Source organism: Anguilla rostrata, chromosome 2, assembly GCF_018555375.3.
Source record: "Anguilla rostrata isolate EN2019 chromosome 2, ASM1855537v3, whole genome shotgun sequence".
NCBI lineage: Eukaryota > Metazoa > Chordata > Actinopteri > Anguilliformes > Anguillidae > Anguilla > Anguilla rostrata.
In genome coordinates, this window is record NC_057934.1 from 53,887,449 (window position 1) to 53,914,165 (window position 26,717).

At 48.2% G+C, this 26,717-nt stretch overlaps 1 protein-coding gene across 8 annotated transcripts in view; it reads left to right on the top strand.

The window, feature by feature from the left end:
* Positions 1–26,717, top strand: part of rbfox3a (RNA binding fox-1 homolog 3a) — a 549,809-nt gene that overhangs the window by 309,962 nt on the left and 213,130 nt on the right. For all 8 annotated transcript variants that reach the window (XM_064323100.1, XM_064323093.1, XM_064323094.1 and 5 more), the window contains one exon: positions 11,101–11,179. In XM_064323100.1, coding sequence (XP_064179170.1) covers positions 11,158–11,179 — 22 coding nt within the window. In that variant the 5' untranslated portion in view covers positions 11,101–11,157. The remainder of the gene's footprint in view (positions 1–11,100; positions 11,180–26,717) is intronic.

Here is a 26,717-nt window from a genome sequence, read left to right on the forward strand (position 1 = left end):
AGGAGTAATCGTGGCGGAAAGTGGAGGTTTGTATTCTGACGTCTCAGCTCTTCGTTTCCCGAGAGCGGTTCAAGTTTGAGGACGCGTGCACCAGTGGGGGTGTCCCCTTCCGTGGGATTCCTTCTCCTTAATGCATCCCCCCATCCACAGGCTCATAGAGAGCTGAGAGAGACACAGGCTTTCACCACAACCAGGACAGGGCCATGCGGCCTGAATGAGCGTGTGACCATGCACACAGACTGGCCTTCCTGTCTCTTCTTCCCCGTCACTTCCTGTCTGTTCCCCTGAGCCGATCAGCAGGTCTGTGCCGGGCACGCTCACAGCGCCCTTCGCCCCGGGGGGAGAGACACGGCGCTCCTCCCTGCTCCGCGGGCCTGCGGGATTCTGTGACAGAAATATGGGATTTAAGTGGGGCGGAAGCCGCAGCTCCTGATGAGACATAAAGCATGAGTACAGATCAGCTCCACGTTCAGCCGGGTTTATGAGCTGCGCAGGCATTGCTAACCAAAGCTGAGACTGCGCGCACCATTCCTTATCTGGCAACCCTGCTGCTTAGACGGGCGTGGCCCACGCACACCAATAACAGGCCATTAAATGTAAATGCACTTATTTTCCTGTGAAGCCACATCTATCTTTAATGTGTGATATTTGTGTTTATATATGTATATATATATATATATATATATATATATATATATGTGTGTGTGTGTGTGGTTTTTGTTGCATTGATGCAACATTTGTATGGGTTCTAACTTTTATTTGTTGGCTCGCAGCTTCTAAATTCTCACTACAGAATATTGTAGGTCCAAGTGTACTTCTCCCTGAAATGTTTTTCAGATAGTGACTTCTGGCAGCATGTGATACATTTCATACGTGCATGTGTGTAGTTGTTCCGTGGCATTATGTTCTGTCACTAGTGTATTTGCAGGTGGTATTTGCGTCATAGTTATTGCCCACAGTCGCAGTTAGCTAGCGGGTGGCTAGCTTCACATAACTCACCTGCCAGAGCTGCGTCTCTCAGTAGCTGTCCAGCCCCGCCCACCTGAGAAAGCGTCAGGAGAAGCAGGACTCTTCCCCGCTCCCGTTCCTCCAGCTTATCTCCGCCCCAGCAATTCCAGCACAATGGATTTTACCATCAAAGATATTTCCCTCTGAGGTCTGCTGCCCCTGTGTGAGGAGATGGGGGGGTGTGACTGACTGGGCCTTTATTGCGCTCCTCCTGTGTGATAAAGCTGGCCGCGCGGCGCTCGGAGGCCCGGGGACGGGCCGTTACGTCCGGGCGCGTGTGCCAGGGCCGCGGCGCGGGCGCGGGAGCCGGCAGGCAGATGGCCGCCACCGCCGCAGGGCGGGGGACGGGGGGGGGGAGGGGGGGAGGGGGGGTCCTCTGCGGCCCGGCCCGGCCCGACGCGCAGACCGGGGGCCCCCAGAATGGGGCGGCTGCTCCGTAATGGCTTCCGAGGTGGGGCTCGTCTCCGCCTTACCGCGGGAGCGGCCCGGCGCCTGTCAGCCAGAACAGCAAACACTGATTCTAAATAGACTCTCAACAGCAGCGCGCTTAATAAAGCTTCCCCGCGCAGCGCTGCCCCGGCAGCGCCCAGCGTCTCTCACTAACCCGTGAAATAGAGTTCACCTCCGAGGATGGATGTGCGCCGCCCGCCGCCTGTCCGACAGACGCCCCGCGCTCACACGCTCCCGCGCCCGCCCCGCGCCCCGACACGCCGCTCTCCCCGCTTCCTCCCCGTCCCCCCTTACTGCGTTTCCCTCCTTCACCCCCCTCCCCCCACCCCCCCACCCCCCCGTATTTCTATTCGCTTTCCATTCCCCGCTCCATTTGTTTCCCAAATCCAGGTGTTTATCACGCGTCCGCTCCCTCGCTTTAGCATTATTCCAGTGGTTAAACGCGTCTGACGCGCTCGGAATATACGCTGATGTTTTCTATTACGCTCGCGCCGTGCGGAGGGGGTTATGCAAAAATAATACATTGGTGCGGGTCCCGTGTACCATTTTGTCTGTGGGAACATGTTTGGCGAGTGTGCGGAGATGGTGAGGGACACAGGGTGGCGTTCGGCCGTTGAGCGGTCATTAAAAGGGAGGCGCAGTGCCAGGAGGAGGTGGCATTTGCCGCTCTTTGCCGTGCAGACAGGAGGGCCGAGATCACATGGTCCAACAGAGCTTTCCATTTACTGTCTGAGGAAATTTTTTTGCATCGACTCAACTTGGAGAGAGATAAAAATAGCTTCTCAGATTTGGCTTTATCCTCAGCCTGCAGTTCAGTTCAGTCTACTGGGGTAATTTTCTGCGTACGAGGAACCAGCAGATTTAATATCTTCGGTCTGAGCGTTAACAGTAAACAGGAAATGGATTGAAAAATGGCTGCTCATTAGCTTCCCATATGTTAGCTGGTGTTAGCGTTCCTCATCGGCTCGGCGCTCGCTCTGAGAGGACCGCCCCTTTAACGTGCAGCCGCCGCTCGTTCCCAGACTGCGCCGTCGAGATGACAACCCCAGATGGGTTGCCTTTTCTGCCGGCGATCAGCGCCATCATTGTGGGAAAAGCTGAGCTGTGGCTTGATTGATCACGCTCCTTGGCACTCCTTGCATTCATGAGGCGTTTCGCCCCCCCCCCCCCCCCCTTTGAAACTCGCCAGGCTCTTTGGAACGTTTTCTCTGCTGCGCTGGGTATTCAATAGACGTGTGGTCGTGCCCCCTGGAACGCCAGCAGCCATTGTCCCCGGCCCGCCTGGAGTGCCCCCTCCCCCGACACTCCATTCAGTGCTTGCCTCTGAAAAGCTGCGATTCCCCGCCATTCAGTAATTGTGTTTATATTTGGGATAACTGTGAGAATTTCACAGCGTTTGGCCACACATAACACTCAATAGGCATGCCAGTGTGATTAGTGTACCTCACAGGTATAATTACACACTTTGCTTCACAGTAGCTTCTCAGCGCCTCTCTCCAGCAAGTTCATATATTAAAAAAACATGCAGGAACTATTAAACGACAAGTATCAGGTGGTAGTGAATTGAATAAAATATTTTTTTCTCTCTAGTTTCCTCTTTTAAATGATTTGTTTATTTAATGAGCTTAATCAGCGCATCATTCAGAGCGCATCGCATGAAATTACAACCCTGTGTGTGTGTGCGTGCGTGTGCGTTTGTGTGTGTCTGCGTGTGTGTGTGTCTGTGTGTGTGTGTGTGTGTGTGTGTGTGTGTGTGTCTGCGTGTGTGTGTGTGTGTGTGTTAAGAAAATTCAATATGAAATTGTTATTTTAGGAGATGGCTAAACTATTCGGTGATTTAATGTAATGTATATGAGCTTCAGTGCCATTGCTGAGTAGCTCTGGAACAGGGAAATTAAGAAGGGGACTGGATAGATTGTCTGCAAGTAGATGGAGTGAGAGGGATTGTAGGAATCAAGCATAGCCAGTAGGACGAACATAACAGCTAACACAGTGCTAAGAAAGACAAATTGCTAAACAGTTGTTGAGAAAAAAAATCCCAGAATTTTGTCAATCTGGGGTAAAGCCATGTTATGAGCTAACACACAGCACTAACACTAACTTCTTCCATCTGCCCAGGAAGAAGACAGTGTTTCTAGGGGAACATCTTGTTACATGCAGAACGCTTCTGTGTAATTACCATAAAACCCAGTTTTCTCCTCACATCATAAACCCTTGTTTAGTTTTTCCGTTGATCTTAAAACAAAGTCATTGGGGGCAGAATTACTACACTTCATGACCGCGACTTGATTGTTTACCAGATCATACCCCCGACCAGCAAACATCATGTATTTTTATCACCGTTCTTTACGTCCTTGTTACTTTTTAGTACATCTTTATGTTTTCTTAAATCAACACAAATTGGAAATAAACCATCCCGTTGTTTGTAATTATTCATGTGTTGTTGTTGATCTTTTTTTTTATTTTTTTCCTCTCTTTCCCTTTCCCTGGTTTTATTTTGTAGACTTTACTGTGTGTCATATTTCATTTTAACGTCTTCCCCATCAACAGGCTCCCTGCATTATTCCATCTGCTTTTTATTATTCCAGCACTTCCAGTTTAATCTGCATAATTTATCTCATTTTTTTCTTTCGCCTTCTTCTCCCTCGTTTCTGCTTCCTCTCTCTCCCTGCTCGCGTCGAATCTGGGATGCACCGCTACAGTAATGGTCATAATGATACTGTCAATGGTATTAAAAGCCCGGGAATTTCTCCCACTGTTATAAGTATAAAGATATCTCCTGTTTGTCGCCCCCCCCCCCCCCCCCCCCCCGCGCCCCCCCTAACCCCAGACCTGTCACCGGTGACAGCTGTCACCGTGGAGCCGAGTGCGCGAGCCAGGCTGGGCTCTCGTCTCCGGGATCTTCTGTGCCGAATTCCCCTCCCGCGTTCAGTCATTGTTTATTTATGCTGTGGGAATTGGCTGGGAGCTGGCCTACGAGGTGACTGTCTGTCAGCGCCGCACATTGGGATGCTGCTTTTAATTATCATTTTAGGGGAAATGAGCACCGCTCGTTTGGGGTGGTTTTTTTAGCCCGAGTGAGCGCGTGGACGGTCGCGGCCGTTACGGTGATTAGAGCGCCCGCACCGGGAACCCCGCGCCTGTAGGGGGCGCCGCTGTGGCTACGCCGGCCGAGGCAAAGCAGCGCGCGGCCACACCGAGGCGACACCGCGCGGCCTGCCTCACGCGAGGCTCTCTCTCTCTCTCTCTCTCTCTCTCTCTCTCTCTCTCTCTCTCTCTCTCTCTCTCTCTCTCTCCCTCTCCGCTCTCTTGCCTCAGATATTCCACTTCCCGTTCAGTGTTACTTTGTTTCGTGTTGCTCCGTGCGTTATTTATCAGGAGAGCGGCTGCTAAACAGCACTGCCCCCGGAGTGGGCTGGCATTTGGGAACGCTCGTTAACATTTGCCACACGTTGTTTAGGGAAGGCGTGAAGCCACGCTGCGAGGCGGGCGAGCCCCGCTTTAATTGGCCGGGAGCTGGCCCCGCCACGCTTCTCCGTGAGTAATGACCCTCCGCGCTTTCCTGGTCACATGACTAGCGCGCCTCGCGGATGCCTCTGCCACATGCAGCCGGCTCCTCGTTGGCATTTAAAGCGCTCGGGCTGCGGTTAATGGGAGCTGGCGCACCTCACGTGTTCCACGGCCACTCGTATCACGGGAGGGGGTTCAAAAGCAGCGGCGCGGTCGCTCACCGAAACAGCCGAGCTTCTGAGAACGACCTGCCGCAACCTGTCTCCCCCAGCTCATCTTACCACCTCCCGCCATCTCACCACCGCCCACCCCCGCCCGCCTCTACAGACTGCCCCCGCGTTCACGCCACCGCAAACACGTGAAATATCATCGTACACAGACGCGTGGAATCCACGAGAGCTCGAGCACCGGTATAACCTTTCTACACATAAATTCCCCTACACAAACACACAAAGGCGTGCTCTCCCTCCTATGACTCCCCAGAGGAGGTGCCTGACAGCGCATAGATCCCAAAGACAGCAATTACTTTCGTGGGACTCAGCGTGCTTATCAGATATACATCACCCAAATCGCATGGGAAGGGGTTGGAGAGATGCATTATTAAAGCATTAATATCCATACATATTAAAGAACACACAGTGTTGGTAATTGAAGTTTTATGAAGGATGGTTATGTAAACTGGAATGGAGGTGGAGAGAAGGGCTCAATCCGATGTTCCGCTCGTGAAGCCCTCTCCGTGTAGACAGCATCTCGGATTTGTCCCGCTGTTGCCGATTAAGTTTGTTTCCAGGGTGATGATAGCAGCCGCGGTCTCCTACGCATCCATCTCAAACTTCCAAAGGGACATGTAAACTCCCGATATAAGGAAATTAATGAGGCAACAGCTCTGTTTATTCTCAAAGAAATATGGGCTGGAAATGTAATCTGCTCTGAGGACAAGCCGGTCTTTCCTGTTGCTAAACCAGTTTACAAAGCGAAAGGGGCCCCCAGAAGGTTGCGCATACGCCATTACAGAGTAAAATGATTCTTTTGTGTGGGAAAATGGCGTCGGTTTCCCTGTCTCTTCTTCACATCTCCCGCTGACACGGAGCGCTGGCGACCGAGCGCCCGGCCGGCCCCCGTTCCCTCGCGCGGCGCACTTCAGATGCGCACGCACGGAAGGGAACAAGCCCGTCGAGGAGAGAGCCGATCATTCCCTCTCCTGATCTTACAACCCGCATTACAGAATTGATTTATTTTCCATTTCATTCAAAGAATTGCTTCTGTAATGGGAAGCAAAGTATATTCAGGGATTACTCAGAATGCGGTTCAGGTCCATCTCCATAATGGAAATCAGGTTAGGATTTTTTTTTTTTTTCTTTTTCCCCTCAATAAAAAAAAAAAAAATAGTCTACTGGCTGTATCTGAAACACCTATCCGGTAAAGAAACCCACCGCTTCTATTTCCGCTGTTTATTTCAGTCCTACGGTGCTTGAGCGACTGCAGAAGTTTTATTGGGGAGTTATTAAATTTGATTTGATTAAGCGCGTGCAGAATTAGTGTGTGTTTAATGGAATCGGCCCTGGTCACCCTGCGGTCCCGCCATGTTAGGGGTCGGGGGGGGGGGGGCTCCACAGATAATTCCAGTGGCTTGTACGCCTCCTGCCTCCTCCGGCACTTAACCCCCTCAGTGGAAGAGCTGGGCCTGACATGGCTGAGGGAACCTGCATCATCGCCTGGCTCCGCCCCCCGCAAGTCCTCTACTGACCACAATGGAGCTCTGCGTCAGTCAGCTGTGCCACAGCTGGGTTTCAGAATCTACCGTTCGGTATTTTTGGCACGATGTCATGAAGGTTGCCGTTGTGTACCAAGGAATCGTAGTCTAGTGCATTACATTACATTACATTACATTACAGGCATTTGGCAGACACTCTTATCCAGAGCGACGTACAACAAAGTGTATAACCATAACCAGGAACAAGTGTGACGAAAACCCTAGAGAGAAGTACCGGTCCAAGTGCAGGGAACAACCGCATAGTTCAACTTGGACCCTGAAGGTTAAACTGATTAACACTAACACAACGAGAACAGCAACAACGCAGTCTGTGGAAAAATAAAAGCAGTAATTAAGACAGGTGCTGATCTCTCTTTGTTTAACCCTAGGAATCGTAGTCCAATGCGTAGATCTCTCTTTGTTTAACCTTTGTGTAACCCTAGGAATCGTAGTCCAATGCATAGATCTCTCTTTGTGTAACCTTTGTGTAACCCTAGGAATCGTAGTCCAATGCGTAGATCTCTCTTTGTTTAACCCTAGGAATCGTAGTCCAATGTGTAGATCTCTCTTTGTTTAACGGCAACAGAGTCTTCAGGTGGAAAAAATAATGCGTCCGAAGCGATTTTAGTTTTATTTGTTATTCAGCAACCTACATCCTTTCAGTATTATTTATCCCCCTTTACCATCCGAATAATTAATCAGATCCTATACAACAGGAAAAGGAACAGCTTTTAATTACTTTTGATAAAATGACAAATTGCGTTGGCACCGTTCCCAAAAATACTGAGAACCATAGGATGGTAATTAATTAAGCGGAGAGAGGGGGTGAGAGGGGAGGGATTGGGAGATATGATTTCTGTGGGGAGGAAATCAATATGCTTTCTGTGGTTCACAAGCTGGGCTCCTGGGCCTGTGCCAGCATGAGGCCTTCTCACTGAGGGCAGGTCTGCAGAATGAGTCCCTCACACGCTGACACGCAGCGCACTGCAGGCATGCACACACCCACTCACACACGCAGCACACTGCAGGCATGCACACACCAGCTCACACACGCAGCACACTGCAGGCATGCACACACCCACTCACACACGCAGCACACTGCAGGCATGCACACACCCACTCACACACGCAGCACACTGCAGGCATGCACACACCCACTCACACACGCAGCACTGCAGGCATGCACACACCAGCTCACACACGCAGCACACTGCAGGCATGCACACACCCACTCACACACGCAGCACTGCAGGCATGCACACACCCACTCACACACGCAGCACACTGCAGGCATGCACACACCCACTCACACACGCAGCACTGCAGGCATGCACACACCAGCTCACACACGCAGCACACTGCAGGCATGCACACACCAGCTCACACACGCAGCACTGCAGGCATGCACACACCCTCTCACACACGCAGCACACTGCAGGCATGCACACACCGACTCACACATGCAGCACACTGCAGGCATGCACACATCCACTCACACACGCAGCACACTGCAGGCATGCACACATCCACTCACACACGCGGCACACTGCGGGCATGCACACACCCACTCACACACGCAGCACACTGCAGGCATGCACACACCCACTCACACACGCAGCACTGCAGGCATGTACACACCCACTCACACACGCAGCACTGCAGGCATGCACACACCCACTCACACACGCAGCACTGCAGGCATGCACACACCCACTCACATGCAGCACACTGCAGGCATGCACACACCCACTCACACACACAGCACACTGCAGGCATGCACACACACGCATACACCCACTCGCACATGCACGCACCTGTGTGCACAAGCATGCAGGCGGGCATTCATACTTACCACATGCTCATGAAACTTGCATTCTTTCAGATGTGTAGTTTACTAGTACTCAAACACTTATAGAGAAATGTTTAGCCATATACGAACATGTAGACATACACATACACACACAAACCACTTTACCAAAAGACATGCATATATACTGTACACCAACTCTCAGATGCACAGATTGCACACACAAAAACACTCACTTTCTCACATTTTTCAGATTTGCATGTATTCTTATGTGTGTGACATTTAACCATACGTGTGCACACACACACACACACACACACACTCACTCACACACACACACGCTCTTAAGTGCAGCTCTCTCCGGTACACACACAGCAGGCAGTCCCCTGTGTGCCAACACTACGGACACCGAGGCTCCAGCACAGCACTTCACCACAGAGGGGTGGACTGGGAATGAGAGAGAGAGAGAGAGAGGTGAATGGCTCAGAGCATGGCCACACTTCTCCTGACATGTTCTCTTTTTTATAAACGGGATTAGATCTATAGATCAGATTAATGTTAACCATTTAATGATGCCTACCCCTGTTTTAAAGCTTTGCTTTCGTCAAATGCTTCGGAAATGGCCGGGCATGGTGCATTTTTAATCAGAAGAACTGCAATTTTAGCCATAATGGTGTTGTAATTAGGATAATAAAAGTACAGAGAAATGTTTGCTCAGTATACCGCATGGGCTCTCTGGGGTTTTGAGCCGGTTGGATACGGTAGTCGTTCCAAAATAAAATGTGCAAGATTGTAATTTTTCTCCTCCCAGGTCCCATGGTGCTTTCAATTCCATCCTTATCAAGAGCCCGCTTTCCCCAGCTGGGAATACAGCGGTGTGTAATAGATGAGTTCATGTTGGTAGGACATGCCATCTCCGAGTCTCAGTCATTTTTAGATTAATCTTGATCTCCCCTACCCTTTGTCAATCCCGACCGTGTTCGGCAAATGGAATTATGTATTCAATTCATCAGATCTTACGGGCAGTAATGCGTTATTACCGGAATGGGTTAACGTGACACGGTGGGACATCAGCTGAACTGACACTTCCCAGTGCATCGCCTGTGTCTTTGTTGCATTGCTGGCGCATGCAGTTAATGTCTCTGTGCCTGCACATAAATTGATATTTTAGGCTTTTGTGTATCTGCGCCTATGCGCGTGTGTGTCTGTGTGTCTGTTTATGAATGTGTGCAAGTGAATGTTTGTGCATTTATGTGTGTGCGTGTTCGTGTGTGTGTGCGTGCGCATGCGCATGTGAATTTTGTTGCATGTTTGCATTTGTGCACATGTACAGTATGCGTGTGTGTAGGTATGTTTGTGTGTGTATGTATGTGTGTGCTATTTTTGTTTTACTGTCTCATATTTATTCTATGAAACATTTTCAGCTGAAATTTTGTATGAACTGTGCTACATAAATACATTTTATTATTATTATTATTATTATTGCTGCCTTTGGGTTGATCATACTTCAGATAGAACTGTGATTGTGTTGTATGTATGCCTTGCTTATGTGCGTGTGTGTGCGTGCGTTTGTGTGTGCGTGTGTTTTTATGTGTGCATGTTTTCTATGTGTGTGTGTGCGTGCATGTGCTGGTGTGAGTGAGTGGGCTGGGAGGGGAAGGGGCTATTGGCTGTCCTGAGCTTATCTGAACCCTTCAGGACCCTCTTGCTCTCTTCACTGGTGCCTGCCTCCATTTGCATAATGAGAGCATGCAGGAAACAGGCTCTGGGAGCATCGCCTGAGCGCTCCTGCTGCCTGAAGAGTTGATTAGAAAATGATTAGTTACACTGCACAAACACAGCAAAATAAAGTTATTTAGGCTGATGGGGAGGGGAATTAGCGTATAATCCAGGAGCATGGCAACTGGAAGCACCTATCGTCGCTGAATATCTTAGCAAAGGGAGGGATTAGGGACTTCCCTGATCTGTTTTTGTGCTGGTAGTTTCAGATACCAAAGAAAGGCTGGGAGCAGTGCATGTATGGAAACATTCCACAAAGCCCATAGTGATCTAGTGAGGTTTGCCGTGTGCTGAAAATTATTTTCTACATTTATGTTTTCCGTGCTCAAATGTTTTTTGTTTTGTATTGTGAACATATGAGCTTTCTGGTGTCATGAAGTGATTGTTTAAAAGAACGGAGAGTACTTCCTGCGTCATACGTAACACGTCATACCAGTACACCAAGCGCAGTGATGTACTTTCCTCTTCTCTGTAATCTGTGGTGATTGCTGCTTTTTCGAGATAAGAATAGTGTGCGATGGTACCGCTGTGTCTCCACCAGAGAGCATGGGCTTTCTGCTCTTCACTGAGTAATCCTGTACTCCATGACTGCTGCTCCACATCAAGAGAAGCAGGGATGATAAAAAAAGCACAAAAGGGATGGCAGTTCTGTGCTTTCTTTTGTTTTATCTTGTACTGTATGTGTTTGACAGTCAAGATGAAATACAGCTTCAGAGATGACGTGTTCTCTTTTTTTTGTGTGGAAACCGGTCTGAAGCCATGCCTACATGCTGTTGCGTTGTCTCACCTGCAGGGGTCAGCAGCACCTGTGAGAGCAGTGAGTCACCCCACTCGGCGCGGTCGGCTGTACATGGAGACCCCCAGCTGGGCAGGTCGGTGCAAGAGATATGTGCTTTGTCCTCGTTGCGTGGGTGTGTTTGTATGTTCTTGTGTGTGAGGAAATGGGGAGAGGGGACTTAATTGTCGGTGTTTCATTTGTGCCATTGAACATTTCTGTGTTTCACACTTAAAGACATGCACTGCTAAATGTGGATGTTAAAAAGGAGTGACACTCTGCTGGACAGTCTGTTTTGTGACTGATTTTCTCCTCAGTTTAAGAGTAGCAGTGCGGCTCAACACCCTCCTCCCCCGCTGTGCTGTTTGTGTGACAGGGCTGAGAGGGGCCTGTAGCAGTATCACTGTCTGATTACAGAAACGGTTATATACAGTCACAGGATGATTTCTCACCAGCGTGTCTGCTGTAATACAAGCAGAGAGGACAGTACAGCGTGATGCAACACACTCTGCCTTCAACCCAGACCCCCGGTGCCAGGGGTGCTGTAACTAGGACATTAGAGCCGCCACAATGGCTCATACTGGCACAGGAAGCAGCGGTGTTGGACAGCCCTTAGAATCCCACAGCAGTGTAATAAAACCAGAAAGAAAAACAGCAGCCTCCACATTTATGCCACGGGCAACTCCGAGTCCAGGGCGGCCCAGGAGAGACGCGCTAACAAATTACCATATGAGCAGTTCTCACGGCATAACACAGCCAAGGAGCACCGTGCCCGCAGTCAGCACTCAATAACCCTCGAGGGAGGGAAGACATCTCCCGGAGAACGTGTTCCAAACCCGGCCGAGCACTGGCTGTTACAGTAGCCGTAGCCACAAAACCACCGGCAGTGTGTGGAGGCGTCTGAGAGCTCTCCAACAAGCATGGGAGTGGGCCCGTGCCTACTGAGGCAAAATAACCAGAGATCTGTGTGAGCTAAACCACCCAGTTCCCTCAGAGGCTGCTTCAAGGAAAAATAAAATGGCGGGTGATAGGACAGCTCAGATGCGCATGCAGATCTGGACAGCAGCAGAAGGGCCTGCAGGCAATGCTAAACGCCACAACTTCACCGTCAGTTGTCCTCAGCTTTCACAAAACGGCCGGCCTTCACACAGAACAGATTGCTGAGGAAATCCACTAAAACTAAGAGTCTAGAATCTTAACGTTACCACCAAAAAAAACTGATGTTGATAGACAGATTACTATATTGATTTAGTAATGAGATGTCCTACGTTAATGACACTTAAAATGGAACAGCTGGCCTTAGATAAAATCTGTTCCAAAAAGATCACACAACGCCTATATCTTAAGAACATAGTAGTGCTGGTATTTACCTGAACATTCCCCAAGGGGTGCACAGCCTTAGCTAGGTGTAAATGTTGGAGAAAAGAACCATAGGGACTATACCAGAACCAAGAGATTACCCATCCATGTCCATAACCCAATGTAAACATTTCAGAAAGGCCCATGTAACTCTCCTTCCAGATCAGTAATATCCAGTTATTTCTCAGAAGTGTATAGAGAAGAAGCTGCAGAGAGACATGGATAGCAGGTCCAAACAGGTAGTGGTAAGGTAACAGATAACCATGTGACCAGAATACTCAAGCATAAAGGGCTCTGTTTTCTGGAATCAGTGTTGCTTGGCACTTGGGTGTAGTCAGTGGCGCAGTGTGAGGGTGCATGGGATTGGCTACTCAATATTGGTATTTTCTTGACCAGAGATGTAGAATGTGCAGTGCAGGTAAAAAATGGACTGGATTAGGCTGAATATATTAGCAGTGGGTGTGTTGCCGGTGGATTAAGTCGTAACCAATGAAATGACCTCTTTTCAGTCCCCTTTAGAGCCCTGTGCTTTGTGTCCCAGCAACTTGTAGTTAAATAGCTTATAGCTTATAACTAAGAAATAATGATAACAGTAGGAAAACTGGCACAATTGTAAATCGCCACTGTTGTAGCAAATGTGAAAATGTGACCTTCCTTATTGGTTGCTGGTTTAAACATCCGTGCACATTATGCTTTTTTGAACTAAGTGTTTTGCCCTGGAAGTATTTCAAATATTAATGATTTATGGAGTTATTATTTCTTGTTACAACTGCCCCACGCATACTTCACAATTGTAAAATCGGACTACATTTACTTTTGTTTAAAGTACACAAACCATTTATGATCATCTCCAACTTAATGTGACTTATTGTAGCTGCTAAGCCTATGCACTTTGTGATGAAACAGCTTTTGATCGCATTACGTTTGAGTAATTGAGTAAATAATTGAGTATTGTTTCAATTGTGCCAATTCTCCCCTATCCTGAAGTTTTATTAAACAAATAAAACCAGGGAAGAGCACAACAGTGTCAATGTTGCTGTTCAGAGCAATAAAACGACTCGGTAAATCAACTGTTGCTCAAACGAAAGGAAAATTATAACACATAGGTAGGGTGACCATATTGTATTTCATAAAAAGAGGACAGGGGCGGGCGGGCACCTTGTGAACATAACACTAGGCTATTTGTTTGTTTATATATGGTCTATGGAACAGGCAAAACCTAAAACAGGAAATTAGAAATCCTGGTCCCAGAAAGATGAAATGTCTGGGGGGAAAAAGAAGGCGTCTGGCCAGCCTACACATGAGTCCATACTGAATTCATAACAATGGCGTGGCTTACAGTAAACTGAAGTGAACTGACCAATCTCTTTCGGAGGCAAAAAAAAAAGTGCAAGCCTTTCAAGGGTTAGCTGCAGCCTGCTTACGTTGCGGGCGACTTTCTCCTTGGTTATTATTTTGTCCCCAACAGCAGAAACCGTAATACTGTATTTCCAAATGGCACTAGGCCTACTGAGGTGCGGTGTATTTTTTTCCTTTGCGACTTTAATTTTCTCCAATTTTACCATTTTTTCTTGGCTACTCTATTTCCTTGCCTACATGCAGCGCAGATAGCATCACCCACACGTGAATTTTATTTTTAGGCTACCTAACGGCATACTGAAAAAACGAATGCAGTTAATGCAGGTAGCTTCCAAGTAGATCATATATTAACAGTCACATAATTAAAAAGAAAAAATTGTTCAGGTTACATTTATTGTCATTCTTCTCGAGAAAAGAATGCAATACAGTACCCTAGGACCACAGTACAGTATAAGTACTGCCATAAACAATGAAAAACAGAAATAAATGTGGGAATTACAATTATATAAAAATTTAAAAAAACAATGAACAATAAATGCAAAGTATGCATTTTTCCTGCTTTTGGGATTTATATCGAACTCAAATTGGGCAGAATGTGATCCATGAAAACTGTTGCTTGTCTTTTGAATAGGCTGTGATCATGTGCCAAGCCCTGAAATTAGCAATCCACCATATTTGGACTTCAGTTTAAGCTGTAGAGTGGTCTGCCCAGGCGAGTGGCAAGGGCACAATCACAGATTACCCGGATATGAAAATTGCAATGAGCTGCACCAAAATTGCAGTGCGCTGCTTGATCTTGACTGACACACCCCCAGCAGTGGCTCTCCTCCTACATCAGTGCACATCGAGTCACAAAATTACCAAGCGGTTCAGGTGTGTCAAAATCCATAATGAGAATACCACTTTGTCAGCGCGACATTTCGCAACACGCCACGCACTGGCTGGAAAATAGACCCCGAAGTTTGCAAGGTTTCACCAAAGACTCTGTTCACACTTCCTTCCACGTGAAAACCAGTTATCATGCTGTACTCGGATGACACCCCAGCAATACAACCTGGAGACAGTTTGGCATCAGGAAGAGGCAAAACTCCAAAGGCATGAACTTGCAGAATGACAAGGAGAATTCTGTGAGCTAAGACAAGTACAGGGCCTTGTGCAGCAGTCATCTCAATCTTCAAGGCAAGAAAAGGCAGAAGGAAAACTGCCAGGTTCAAAAGCAGTGAGTGAAAGCTGGGCCAGGTTCTAGAGCGTCCAGGGAAGAGACCCCAGTTCAGGTAGGAGCGCGATGAGAAGGACTTCATTTGCACAAAAAAAAGCCCACATATTGATTTTGCCTGCGATAACCTTGAGTGGTTCTGTTTAATGGTCATATCATTCCTTTCAAAATAAAAGCAGACTTTACATCAAATGTATCCTAATAACTAGGAGCCTGACACCAAGAATTGTTTCAGATGAAGAGAACATGATCAGTATTTCATCAATAGCTATTAGGCATCTGAAGTACAGTGTAAGTGTGTTTATATCTAAATTTATCTGCGTGTCTAAATAGGTAAATATATGAAATGAATACACACTTACTCAGATTTTTAAAACAGTGTGTGTAAATGAACACTATTTCCAGTAATGTCCAGTAATTATAGAGTGATGCAATCTCTTAAGGCATAAACGCCACCCCCACTCTGTAGTTATGTCGTTCATATGGTACTGTGCTATTTAACACTGCCGCAGCCCTCCTCCCTTCCGTCTCTACCGCTCCTTATTTTGTGCTATCGTAAAAACAGCGGTTCATATCATGTCAGCCCTGTGCTGTCAATGTCTGCACCTGTATGTTTTCCTCAGTGTGTACGCCAGCGTGTTCTAGTGTTTGTAATGCTGGTTGTAGGGGGATTTTTATTTGTATTTCTCTCTGTTTGTTTTATTTATCTCTCTCTCTCTTTCTCTCTCTCTCTGCCTACTCCTTAGTTCTACTTTCTCTTATTTTGTACCAATACATGTCAGTATATGTCTGGTATTTTCTTTTTACCTCACAGTCATGGTGTGAATCTCAGGCATTCAAAGTTCAGCAGGCAAACTTGGAAATAGTTATTTATCCTTTTAAAACAGTTGGAATTGTTCTGTAACAATGTATATGCCCTTACGTATAATGCAATTACACAGCACCTATCTCTGTAGTTGCAAATAACTTAAATAGGTATTTAACCTTCATAAAAATTGAAAAGTGTGCCTGTTTAGTTTCTCTTCTGGAACCACTTGTATGACCAGTGTACATTCATTAGAAAAGGTGCTCACGCTGTTCTACAAATATACTGTGGGTAACTCACTGTACAGGCCCTGATGGAAGTCACCACAGGGATAATGATGTCCCAGATTGCGTTCCACAGGATCCTTTTCTTAGCCCAGCTGGGCACTGTTTCAGTAGAGGTAGATTAAAACAAAATAGCACTCAACCACAACTATATTTGCAGTAATTTCATATCTCTCAATATTTAGGTACTGTAGGTAATCGCAGCACCTTTGTAATAAAATAATGATCAAAAATGTCTTCCCAGTATCAACAATATTTTTTTTTAGTAAAACTAAATTGTCTGTGTATAGCTCTGTGCTTGGCATGTGATAGAGCTGTATTTGCTCTATATCCCTTGTAAAAACGATCATATTTTGGTCATTTAAATTACAAATGTAATTTTCACATCACTCTCAAAATTCTGCTTGACTGCAAACCCATACAGTCGGATGAGATGTATTCCTGCATTACCGGGTACTTTATCAGGGGATTACTTTTAAATATTGACTACTCATGCAAATCAGCCACATGGCCCCTGCACAGGAACACAGGCACTTTGAAATGGTTTCCAGTGGAGGTCACGGTCACACCCTGTGGAAGGGAAAAGTGCAGGTATTCGCTAAAATGACCTGTAAATGGAAGATGAGACCCTTACCATGGGAACACAATTTATTTTCCCCTGCTAAAAATGTGAGTAAAATTCCCTGGTTTTGGTTCTGGAAATTTCTGTGTTGATCTAGTTGAAACCCTGTCTTCACCCATTGGAAATTACACTGTATGGATGCGTTTATACAGAAGCTTACCACTGTTGTGGATGGAGGGTTAATATCTGCTGATTTGGTGGTATAGTAGTCCCAGCATTGTTCCAAGTATTAAATTGTGCATGTTCTAATATAATGTTATTGTATTTCTCAAATTAGTGATAGCATTGGTAATAACAGCTATTTGTAAGATACTTAAAATGATTAAAATTAAGTTATGCATTACCACTCTAATGATACAATGCATTCTAATGATAACTGATAGGCCCAAGTTATTGCTGAAATAACTATAAAAACAATATGGCCCTACATTATTTGCAATAACAATACGTAACCCTGCAGCGGTTGTTCAGAAACTTTAGGAACACCCTGACTGTAAAGAAATAAGAAAAATAAATATATAAAATATAAAATATTTAATGGAGTTCATTGTATAGGAGTTCACCAGGTACTGTAAATCGTGAGTCACATAAACGCGATATTAGGTTGTGCTGCAGAGGTTCAGCTAATATAAAAGTTCACTTGAAACTTGCGCACTCATACCCCTACTGTCTTCTCCATGCTGCAACTTTGCAGCTCTTGTAATCTTCACTATTTATGTTCAATATTACACCTGGACCGTTTTTGCTCTTGTAGCAACATTTAAAGCAAAGCCCTTTACCACATTTTGTTTTAGGGACATTTGTATTGATCAGTGTTTTTTTTTTTTGTTGCTGGAGGGAAGTGTGCTCTCAGGCACTTAAAAAGCCATCCTCCCTGCGTGTGCTGATTGAACAAATAAGACGTTACTACTGACCGGGCAAACTGCGCGTACTTCGGGTCGCGCAAAAGGATCGCCGCCGTAGCCACGCGCTACACCCGCGCAGCAGCTGGACCAAGCGTCTGCTTGGAAGGGTTCGCTAACCGGGTGCGTTACCCCATTTAATAGAAGGGATCTGACTGAAAGGGCAGAGAGGGCGGACTACGAAGACGCACAAAAGAGAAAGAAGCCAAAAGACACGAGGGAGTTTTTTTTCTTCTCCTTCCACATTTTATTCGAAAATGAACCGTGATGGCAGGACACACTCGCTTCATTTAGCCGCGGTGCCTTCATAATGAACCTCGCCGGTCCCATATGGTTAGCGCTAGCACGGGGAGAGAGAGCCCATTGGGTCAGGCAATGCGGATCTATAAAAACATATTGAACTGTTGATGCATCCCAGCGTGCTGCGAACGAATGACGGCACAGTGTTTTGTCTTATTAGGTTCGCTGCTCAATTCGTTCAGTCGCGGGCGCTACCAGGACTTTCTGATTGCTCGGCGGCTTGTATATCTTACTATGGATTATTTTGGATGCTGTTACACAACAGACGCATAAGCGCATTAAACGCATTGCTGGCTGTGATGAATGAGACTCCGTAGCGGGGCGGATGTGTAGCCTTTCTCGAATGTGTCGGGATGCGAAGGCCGCTATAATGAGAACAGTAATTGTGATAAATCTGACACCGCTACTTTATACATACTACTAATGGTAGCCCGTGCACCTTGGGGGGACGAGGGTGTTTCACACTGACAAAACGCACGCTTTAAAGAAGAACAATAGAGAAGCGATACATTTTTTGCTCCGTCGCGCTCTTCTTTAAAGTTCTCGCCGCCTGGAAATATCCCTTAATCCCGCGTTATCGCCATCGCGGCCCTGCCAGAGCGGGGCGGGCGCCAGGCAGCGAGCCGTTCCTGTCCGCCATTTTCCCCTCTTGTCAGCAGCGCGGGCGTCTGGCCTGGGAGCGACGGACGGAGAGAGGAGCCCCTGTCAGCGGAGGCGGGGGACGGGTCAGCCGGGTGAGATGGTCCAATGAGGGAGTGCGCTCCCGGAAATGGGGGGACCCGGGACCTCTGTGCCCCGCATTCACGCACAGCGGCTCACACGAAATGACCCTGGGTGTTACTCACACCGCTCTGCGTCCTCCTCTCCTGTCAATTTGCGCCGTTAACCAGGGCTTCCAGTTATTGGAACTTGACACCTGGTTAGGTGTCTGAACTCTGGTAATGGATCTGGGAAATGCGTTTGCATGACGCCCAGCGTCCGCGGCGGAAGGCTGTTTCCGGAACGGAGGCGTGTCCGGGAACACGCCGCGCAGACCCCCGCTCGCTTCGCTTTGGGCTCGATTCGGCTTCTTCACATTACATTTCAACGCACGGCTCCAAGTCTTTCCTACAAAAAAAAACCACAATCGTCCACAATCGTTCCTCTCGAACGGCGCGTATTTAGACGTTTATACGTTGCGTTTTAATGGCGGTTGCGAGAGCTTCCCGTTAGGACGGGCGGAGGGCGCTAAATAAAGTGGATCCCCAGATGGAAACGCTCGTCCCTTTTTGTGCGCTGGCAGAGAGGGGCGAGTCCCCCGCGCTCGTCCTGGCGGTAAAGAGCGAGGTTAATAACGCGGCGGGCTGGGGGATTCCGCCCCGGTGCGCTGCACTGTATTAGCGGGGGCGGCGGCGGCGGCGGAGGGGAGCGGAGCGGGCAGAAAGGCGTCTGCGTCTTTAAAAGGGAGATGGCAGCGGGATTGTGCTGACGCCAGGGCTTTGATTCGGAGCATGCCCATTAGAGGGAGCCATAAATCCTGAGCTCTCCGGGCTGGCTGTGTCAGCAGTCCATGGAATGAATTGATATTAAACGCGACAAAAAGCCTCTTTAATTCAGCCTCCACCAGGCCCTTTTTTCTCCTCTTTTTTTTTTTCTTTCTCCCTCTCCTTTTTTTTTCTCCTCTGCTCCCCATTCCGGTGCTGTAATTGAAAAGGGGGAGAAAGAGCCCTGCAACACTGAGCCTGTCGTCGTAAAAACATTCGCAATTACATCCGGCCCATCTATTATTCAAAAAGCTCATTAATTAAATATTATTTACAAATAGCCGCAAGTTTTTTTTTTTTCCCTCTTCCGCCCCTTTTTATACCTCCAGCTGTCCTGTGTTTGCACATTGCTGTAAGGGGACTGAGACGTATTATCACACAGATATGTGTGTACATTAGAAATACCGCTCCTCGCTTAGATTAGGTCATTAATGTATGTAATTTATTCATTCGGTAGCAGAGGCAGTAAAAGCCGCTCTGAGTCACTGCTTGCCTGTGGTGCTGCTGTTTGTGTGTGTGTGTGTGTGTGTGTGTGTGTGTGGAGGACTCACCATCCCCTCACCTCTCATGTCCCCCATTAGCCTGTGCTGCCATGTCTAACAATCTGCTGATGCTATTGTGTGGACACAGTGTGGCCGTGGTGCCAGGTATTCCCCAGCTCGATTGGCAGTAGAAGACAGGTCTGTGTGTGTGCTTGTGTGTGTGTGTGTGCATATGTGTGTGGCTGTGTGTGTGCGCGTGTGCACGTGCATGTGTGTGTGTGCACGTGATTTTATGTGTGTGCGTGTGTGTGTGATTGTGTATGTGTGTGTACGAGTGCATGATTGTGTGTGTGTGATTGTGGGTGGGTGTGTGTGTGTGTGTGACACAGACAAGGGACAGTTTAAAAGACAGTGAAGAGAGTGTCCATATCTAAGTGTGTGTGTGGTTGTGTGTAAGAGAGAGAGAGAAAGAGCGTCAGTATGTAAATATTAGTGCATGTGTATGTGTATTGGTACGGGTGTGTGTTTTCAGGGCTAGAGGGCAGCCCATTACTCACCAGCCTGTGCTGCCTTGTAAAGTGCAGGGGAGAGTCCTCAGGGCTCTGCCTGCCCACCTGCTGACTGCAGCACAATCCACTGGCTGCATCCCCGCAGCCGGCTCTGAGGGCCTTCGCTTCTCCCTCTCATTTCTTCATCCCCAAATGAAAGCCTTCCTGATCTGATTGTCTTTGATCTTTCAAAGAAAAGCTCATTTCTGTTGCACTAGACGAAGCCAGCGGATACACCTGGCATATTTTCGGTGATAATGTTTCTAACAAAATGTGCCACATCTCTGTATATACATTTGCATCTCCGTGTTTATATAACATGAATAATATAATAATAATACTGTCATGGTAGCTTTTTTGGTATTCGTTTACAGTTTTTGCCCCGATAGAAATAGTGATCATCAAGAAATAGTTGAGATCCTGGCTGCAGAATGCTGAATGAGTGTGAAGACATGTACTTACGCGTGTGTTTTGCGATGGCGCGAGCTCCGTGATGGCATCGCGCCCCGGCAGGGCACCGGGGCCGTGGCGCCGGGCGCTGAGCTTGGCGTGCCGGCGGCGCTGGGAGTCGGTCCTCCGTGCCCCGCGGGCCGGGACGGCGTGCGCTGCCCGCTGAACCCTGTCGCTGGTTATTGCTGAGCCGCTGAACCCCTCCAGATGGAGTTCAGCCCCGGTGTCACGGTGTCTGCCGCCAGGCTGACGCGCTCCAGCCCTCCATCCACCCCGCAGCAGGCCGCCTCCCTGCTCACAACGGCCCTATCACTGTCTCCACGCCTGCCCCTGCAGCACAGGGGCACAGCCCCGCCTGCCTCCTCTGTCTGCTACATAACCTGTGTGTCCAGCAGTATCACTGTCTCCACAGCCAGGGCCCAGGCCTCCTCTGTCTGCTACATAACCTGTGTGTCTCCACAGCCAGGCCTCCTCTGTCTGCTACATAACCTGTGTGTGTCTCCAGCAGTATCACTGTCTCCACAGCCAGGGCCCAGGCCTCCTCTGTCTGCTACATAACCTGTGTCTCCAGCAGTATCACTGTCTCCACAGCCTGGGCCTCCTCTGTCTGCTACATAACCTGTGTGTCTCCAGCAGTATCACTGTCTCCACAGCCTGGGACCTCCTCTGTCTGCTACATAACCTGTGTGTTGTCTCCACGCTGCCAGTATCACACTGTTCTCCAAACACTGCTCCGCTGGCCTCCTCTGTCTGCTACATAACCTGTGTGTCTCCAGCAGTATCACTGTCTCCACAGCCTGGGCCTCCTCTGTCTGCTACATAACCTGTGTGTCTCCAGCAGTATCACTGTCTCCACAGCCTGGGCCTCCTCTGTCTGCTACATAACCTGTGTGTCTCCAGCAGTATCACTGTCTCCACAGCCTGGGCCTCCTCTGTCTGCTACATAGCCTGTGTGTCTCCAGCAGTATCACTGTCTCCACAGCCTGGGCCCAGGCCCCCTCTGTCTGCTACATAACCTGTGTGTGTCCAGCAGTATCACTGTCTCCACAGCCTGGGCCCAGGCCCCCTCTGTCTGCTACATAACCTGTGTCTCCAGCAGTATCACTGTCTCCACAGCCTGGGCCCAGGCCTCCTCTGTCTGCTACATAACCTGTGTCTCCAGCAGTATCACTGTCTCCACAGCCTGGGCCTCCTCTGTCTGCTACATAACCTGTATGTCTCCAGCAGTATCACTGTCTCCACAGGTCATCGTCAGCTCTGCTTACCACAGCCCTGTTGTTTTTCATCTTTCGCCATTTTGTTTCCGTGCCACTTATGAGCCCATCCTTGTGCCTCCAGCCTGACTAATAGTAGTCATTTTTCAAACCAAAGTTTCTTTCGTATTTAACTGTTCATTTTAATGTAAATCGCAATTACCCTCGTGATACATTTTCCTCAGGTTATGGAAAGATATTAAAGTTGTGTTATTCGCCCAATTTACCGTTGGCTTTTCAGTAGTCTTTTAGGAACATTTTTGTAAGAGAATTGCAGCGGTTTGTTTCCACCGTTTTTTGATGTTGATGTTAATAGAACGATACCTCAGAGAGAGAGAGAGCTTTGCAAAACAACACTTAACAGTGAAAGTTAGGTATTCATGGATCTGGATGTAAAAGTACATCAGTACACCTAATAGTTATTTTTTAAATAGATTGAAACTTTTCTCTCCAGCTTGTTTTGTGATGTGTCAACAGAAGCTGTATATTTTTTTTCCGTTTAGTTAGGTTGTTTGACAGAGGAAGTGTTCTGATCCAGCCACCGCCCATGAGACTTAGGGGATGAGATTCAGTAGAGGAAATGCAGCTACAGCAAATTGAAGCTTAGGAAAAAGACGAAAAAAACCACTCCCTCAGGTTCTGATGGAAAGTTTCCCATCAACAAGTGCTCCCCCTTATCCTTATCTTATTCCTGAATCTTCACTTTCAAGCAAGGACATGCAGAAATGGTATCGAGCCGGTGGGAGGGGTGTTAGGGTGGTATTGAGGAGGACTACGGATCCTGATGCAGGTGTAATTACTCTTGCAGTTAGTGAAGACCCAACGCGCAGTCTTTGAACCCCGACTCCTGCTTCTTTCACAAACCGCGCTTGATGGATTGACTAAAGGAAGGGGATCATCTGGCTCTGCGCGCGCTCGCCCAGCGAGGTGGGGATTGGTTGATTAATGATATTTGCCTCAAGTCATCGAAGGCTGGATTTAAGTATTTCTGATTTGAAGTAACATTTGTCTCCATTGTTCATGCTGAGAAATGCATTAGTCAAATTCTGCAGCCGTGAGTCCATTGGATTTCCTGTGGGAGTCTACCCGGAATGGCTCTCTGCTTAATACAAATGGTATACCAATGGTTTTTATTTTCTTACCTTGTTAGCATATCGCTGTATTTGGTTATTTTCCCCTCCAGCTGTGGGGTGGGTTTTGGGCCTGCAGAATTAAGATGGCATCATGCTTGCGTGAGGGGCCTGCATTTGCATTTGAGCAAAGATCTTTTGAAGTGATCGCCTGCCTTCCGCGAGAGCCGACAGGAGATGCATTGGGAATGTATTCAAAGGTGATAAATGACAGTGGACATTTGAATAAAAATATCAAAGGTGGATGCGGGCTCCTGTCGAGCCCTGGAGACAGAAGAGAGCTGGGGGTTTGTTAAGCGCTGCGTGGTGTTGAGTGGGCCTTTCATCTGCGCAGCCTCAAACTTCAGTGACGGAACAAGGTCAGAAACATCTAGGCCTCTTTGTAGACTAATAGTTACAAGCCCTGGCCAAAGTCCAGCGTCGCGCCTGACACGGCTACTGCTAGTGGCTGCAGTATTATTTCTCCACCGCTGTATGTTACAGCAGATTCACTTGGTCAGGCTGAGAAACAGTCAATACTGCACAATTTTAAAAAAAGGAGCCAAGTTTGCAGAAAAAGTGGGGGGGGGGGGGTTATCGGAAATGGAAAGAGATGTATCTTCTGACGCAGAGCGTTCTTCATCGCGGGTGAGTTATTTGTCGTGTGGAAGGATGGGGCGTGGAAGGTGCGTGGGTTTGTTGGGGTGTCAGTGTGTGGGGGGTTGGGGGGGGGGGGGGTCAAATTGCTTGCAGTTTAATAAATGTGCAAATCATTGTGCCTGACTACTGACCCTCTTGGTTTCATGTGTGCGGCTTTTACTTTTCCATCAATGGAAATCTAATTGCTGGGAAAGCGATCAATCTCAACCCAATTACTCTTGTGGAAGTGCGCACGCAATATCCCTCTTTGCTGTTTTGGTGTGTTTGTTTAGCATCTAAATCATGGCAGTTATGGAGTGGGCCACACAACACTCTGCAGGGGAACCCCAGTGGACTGGGCCAGACAGCCGAGCACTCAATCTGGACAGGACCCTAATACAGACAGCCAGTTTAATTGCTTTTCCAAACTCGTAAATCCCGCAACTATATGTCTTAATCTTTACCGTCTTTCCAGGATCACCTGATTGTTTTTTGGGAGGGGGCGGGGATAGGATGGAGTCCGCGAGAGTTGATAACCCCCAAGTGGCCTGGTGTAATTAATACAGCTTAATCAAGGCCATAACACTTGCGTTATGGGTGTTTCTGGTCGATTTGCAGCCGGCGCTGCGCGTGGCGGTGTGCACGCCTCCTCTCTCTGGTGAGTGATGCCTCTGTCCTTGTCTAGCACGTGTCCTTGTGTCCACGGGCTCTCCTCTGATTTTATTTCAGCAAATGAATTTCGTCATTATTTCCAACCGCTGCCTTTGCCCTGCCGTCCGCCATGTTCCCCTGTCAGAGCGCCCCGCGCGTGGGGGAGATGGATGCGCTGTATGTCGCCTGCATTAAGTACACTCTCTGGAATGGCCGCCACAGCGCAGTCCTGTAACCGGGGATTTAACTCTCACCCGTCTGAGCGTGCTTCGGTTCCATAAAGCCCAGCCTACTTTCTCTTATATCTGCACTTGTTAAGACCCCCTCTGGCTGATTCCTCGGATTTAAATCTAAATTGCAATGACACGACTTTAATTAGAAAGTTTGATCATTTCAAAAGAGTTGCAGGAGCGAGCTGGTAGCTCTTTGAAACGTGGCCTAACCTTCTCACGCTCCTCCCCGTCCCTCATGGTGTTTCTTATCGGCCTACATTTCCCTCAGTTTATCTTTTGAGAAGCAGAGCGCACACTGATCCTTAATCTCCTCTTCTCTTATGGAGAATAATGCGTAATGACTCGAGTATGCGCAGTGTGTGAGTTACCATCGTGAGCAGGTACGCCTGGACACGGCCATTTCCTGAGTGTACGGCTGTGCCTAAACGCCGCTTGTGTTAAACCAGACAGGAGGTGTGGCTTGCGATAAAGAACAGCCGTTGGTCAGGATTGGAAATTTCTTTGACGACGGCGGTCGTAACGGGCGTGTGATCGTTTTTGGTTGATCTACGTGCGGAGATGCAGATGTGTTTTGGAACTTGTTCGCCGTAAAAATTTAACAGTGATGTCTGTAACGACGCCGACAGGAGAGGCGGCCGTAGTGTTGCATTATTCAGACGGAAAAGCTTCTGCCTCTCAGGGCGACGGGTGCTTAGAAAAGGCTGATAATGTGTATCTACGCATTATGCAGACCAGAGACGTTTCTGCCGGGCCCAGGCCATAAAGTTCTGTTCTGTGCTGGCGAAAAAAAGACACCCCCCCCCCCCCCACTCCTGGCGCATAATAATTCCCGCAATAGGTCCATTACAATTAACATTAAAATAACAAGAGTATCGAAAACGGGGAAAAGTATGATGACCGTAAAAAAAAAAATGTACGCCGTATAAAAAGGTCCAGGAAAGGCTTTTATTCCTCGCAGAAGAAGAATTATGCCCAATTAGAGAGTGCCAGAAACGCGATGCATCACGGAACGCGCGGCGCCAGGCTAGCGCGGCGCGCGCCAAAGCCTGCCAGGCTGGAAACGGCCCCTGGCGCCCCGCTGCTCGCTCCTCTCAAAGCCGCCCTGACTGACCCACCTATTACAGGCCCGCTCTTTCAAAGGGACACCCGAAGCGCACCCGCCCTGCTTCGGACCCGACCCGTTCATCTGTCACATCGGCAGCTGATTGGCTCAGCCGGCCCCCTCTGGAGCGCGCCTGTCCTTAAGCGGGCGCGTTGCGTGCGTACGTGTGGGCACGGGCCCGTATTAATGCGCTGTGTCATACGTGGAGGATACGGAGGTAAAATAAAGCGTCCTGGATTACAGGCCGTATCGATCGCCTGAGGCTGACGGAGGAGTCCGGTAACGCTGTGCAGGGCAGCGCGGCTTCGCCTGGCGAAGCTCTCTGGTCGCACGAGGACACAGGCGGGACGCGTTCCGGGTGGCGCGAGCTCGGGTGAACAGACGACGAGAGGACCCGTCCCCTGCCGAAAAAGGGGGCGGGCTTCCTGAAGGACGGCGGGCAGAGAGAGGTCTGGGATGTATGTGCATATGTATGGCGCGCGGTGCTTGTATTGATTTTCCCCCGGTGCTGGAGCGGCTAGGTGTGCTGTCTGTGGGCTCTGAAATCACAGGTATAGGGGATGCAGCAGGTCTCGAAGGCATGGAAGGGAGCCACGTATCGATCATAATGACATTTCCGTATAATCCTAATGTTCAGCATTTGAAAGTACGATGTATTGGTTTGAGGACAAGGGAGGCTGCATTTTTTGTAAAATATCCTCAGAATTGCCTCTTAACAACATTCCTTTTATAACATTGACTTGGTTTATATTTGTAAGCGATATTGTACAGCTATACTTTTGAGGGCTCGAAATTTTA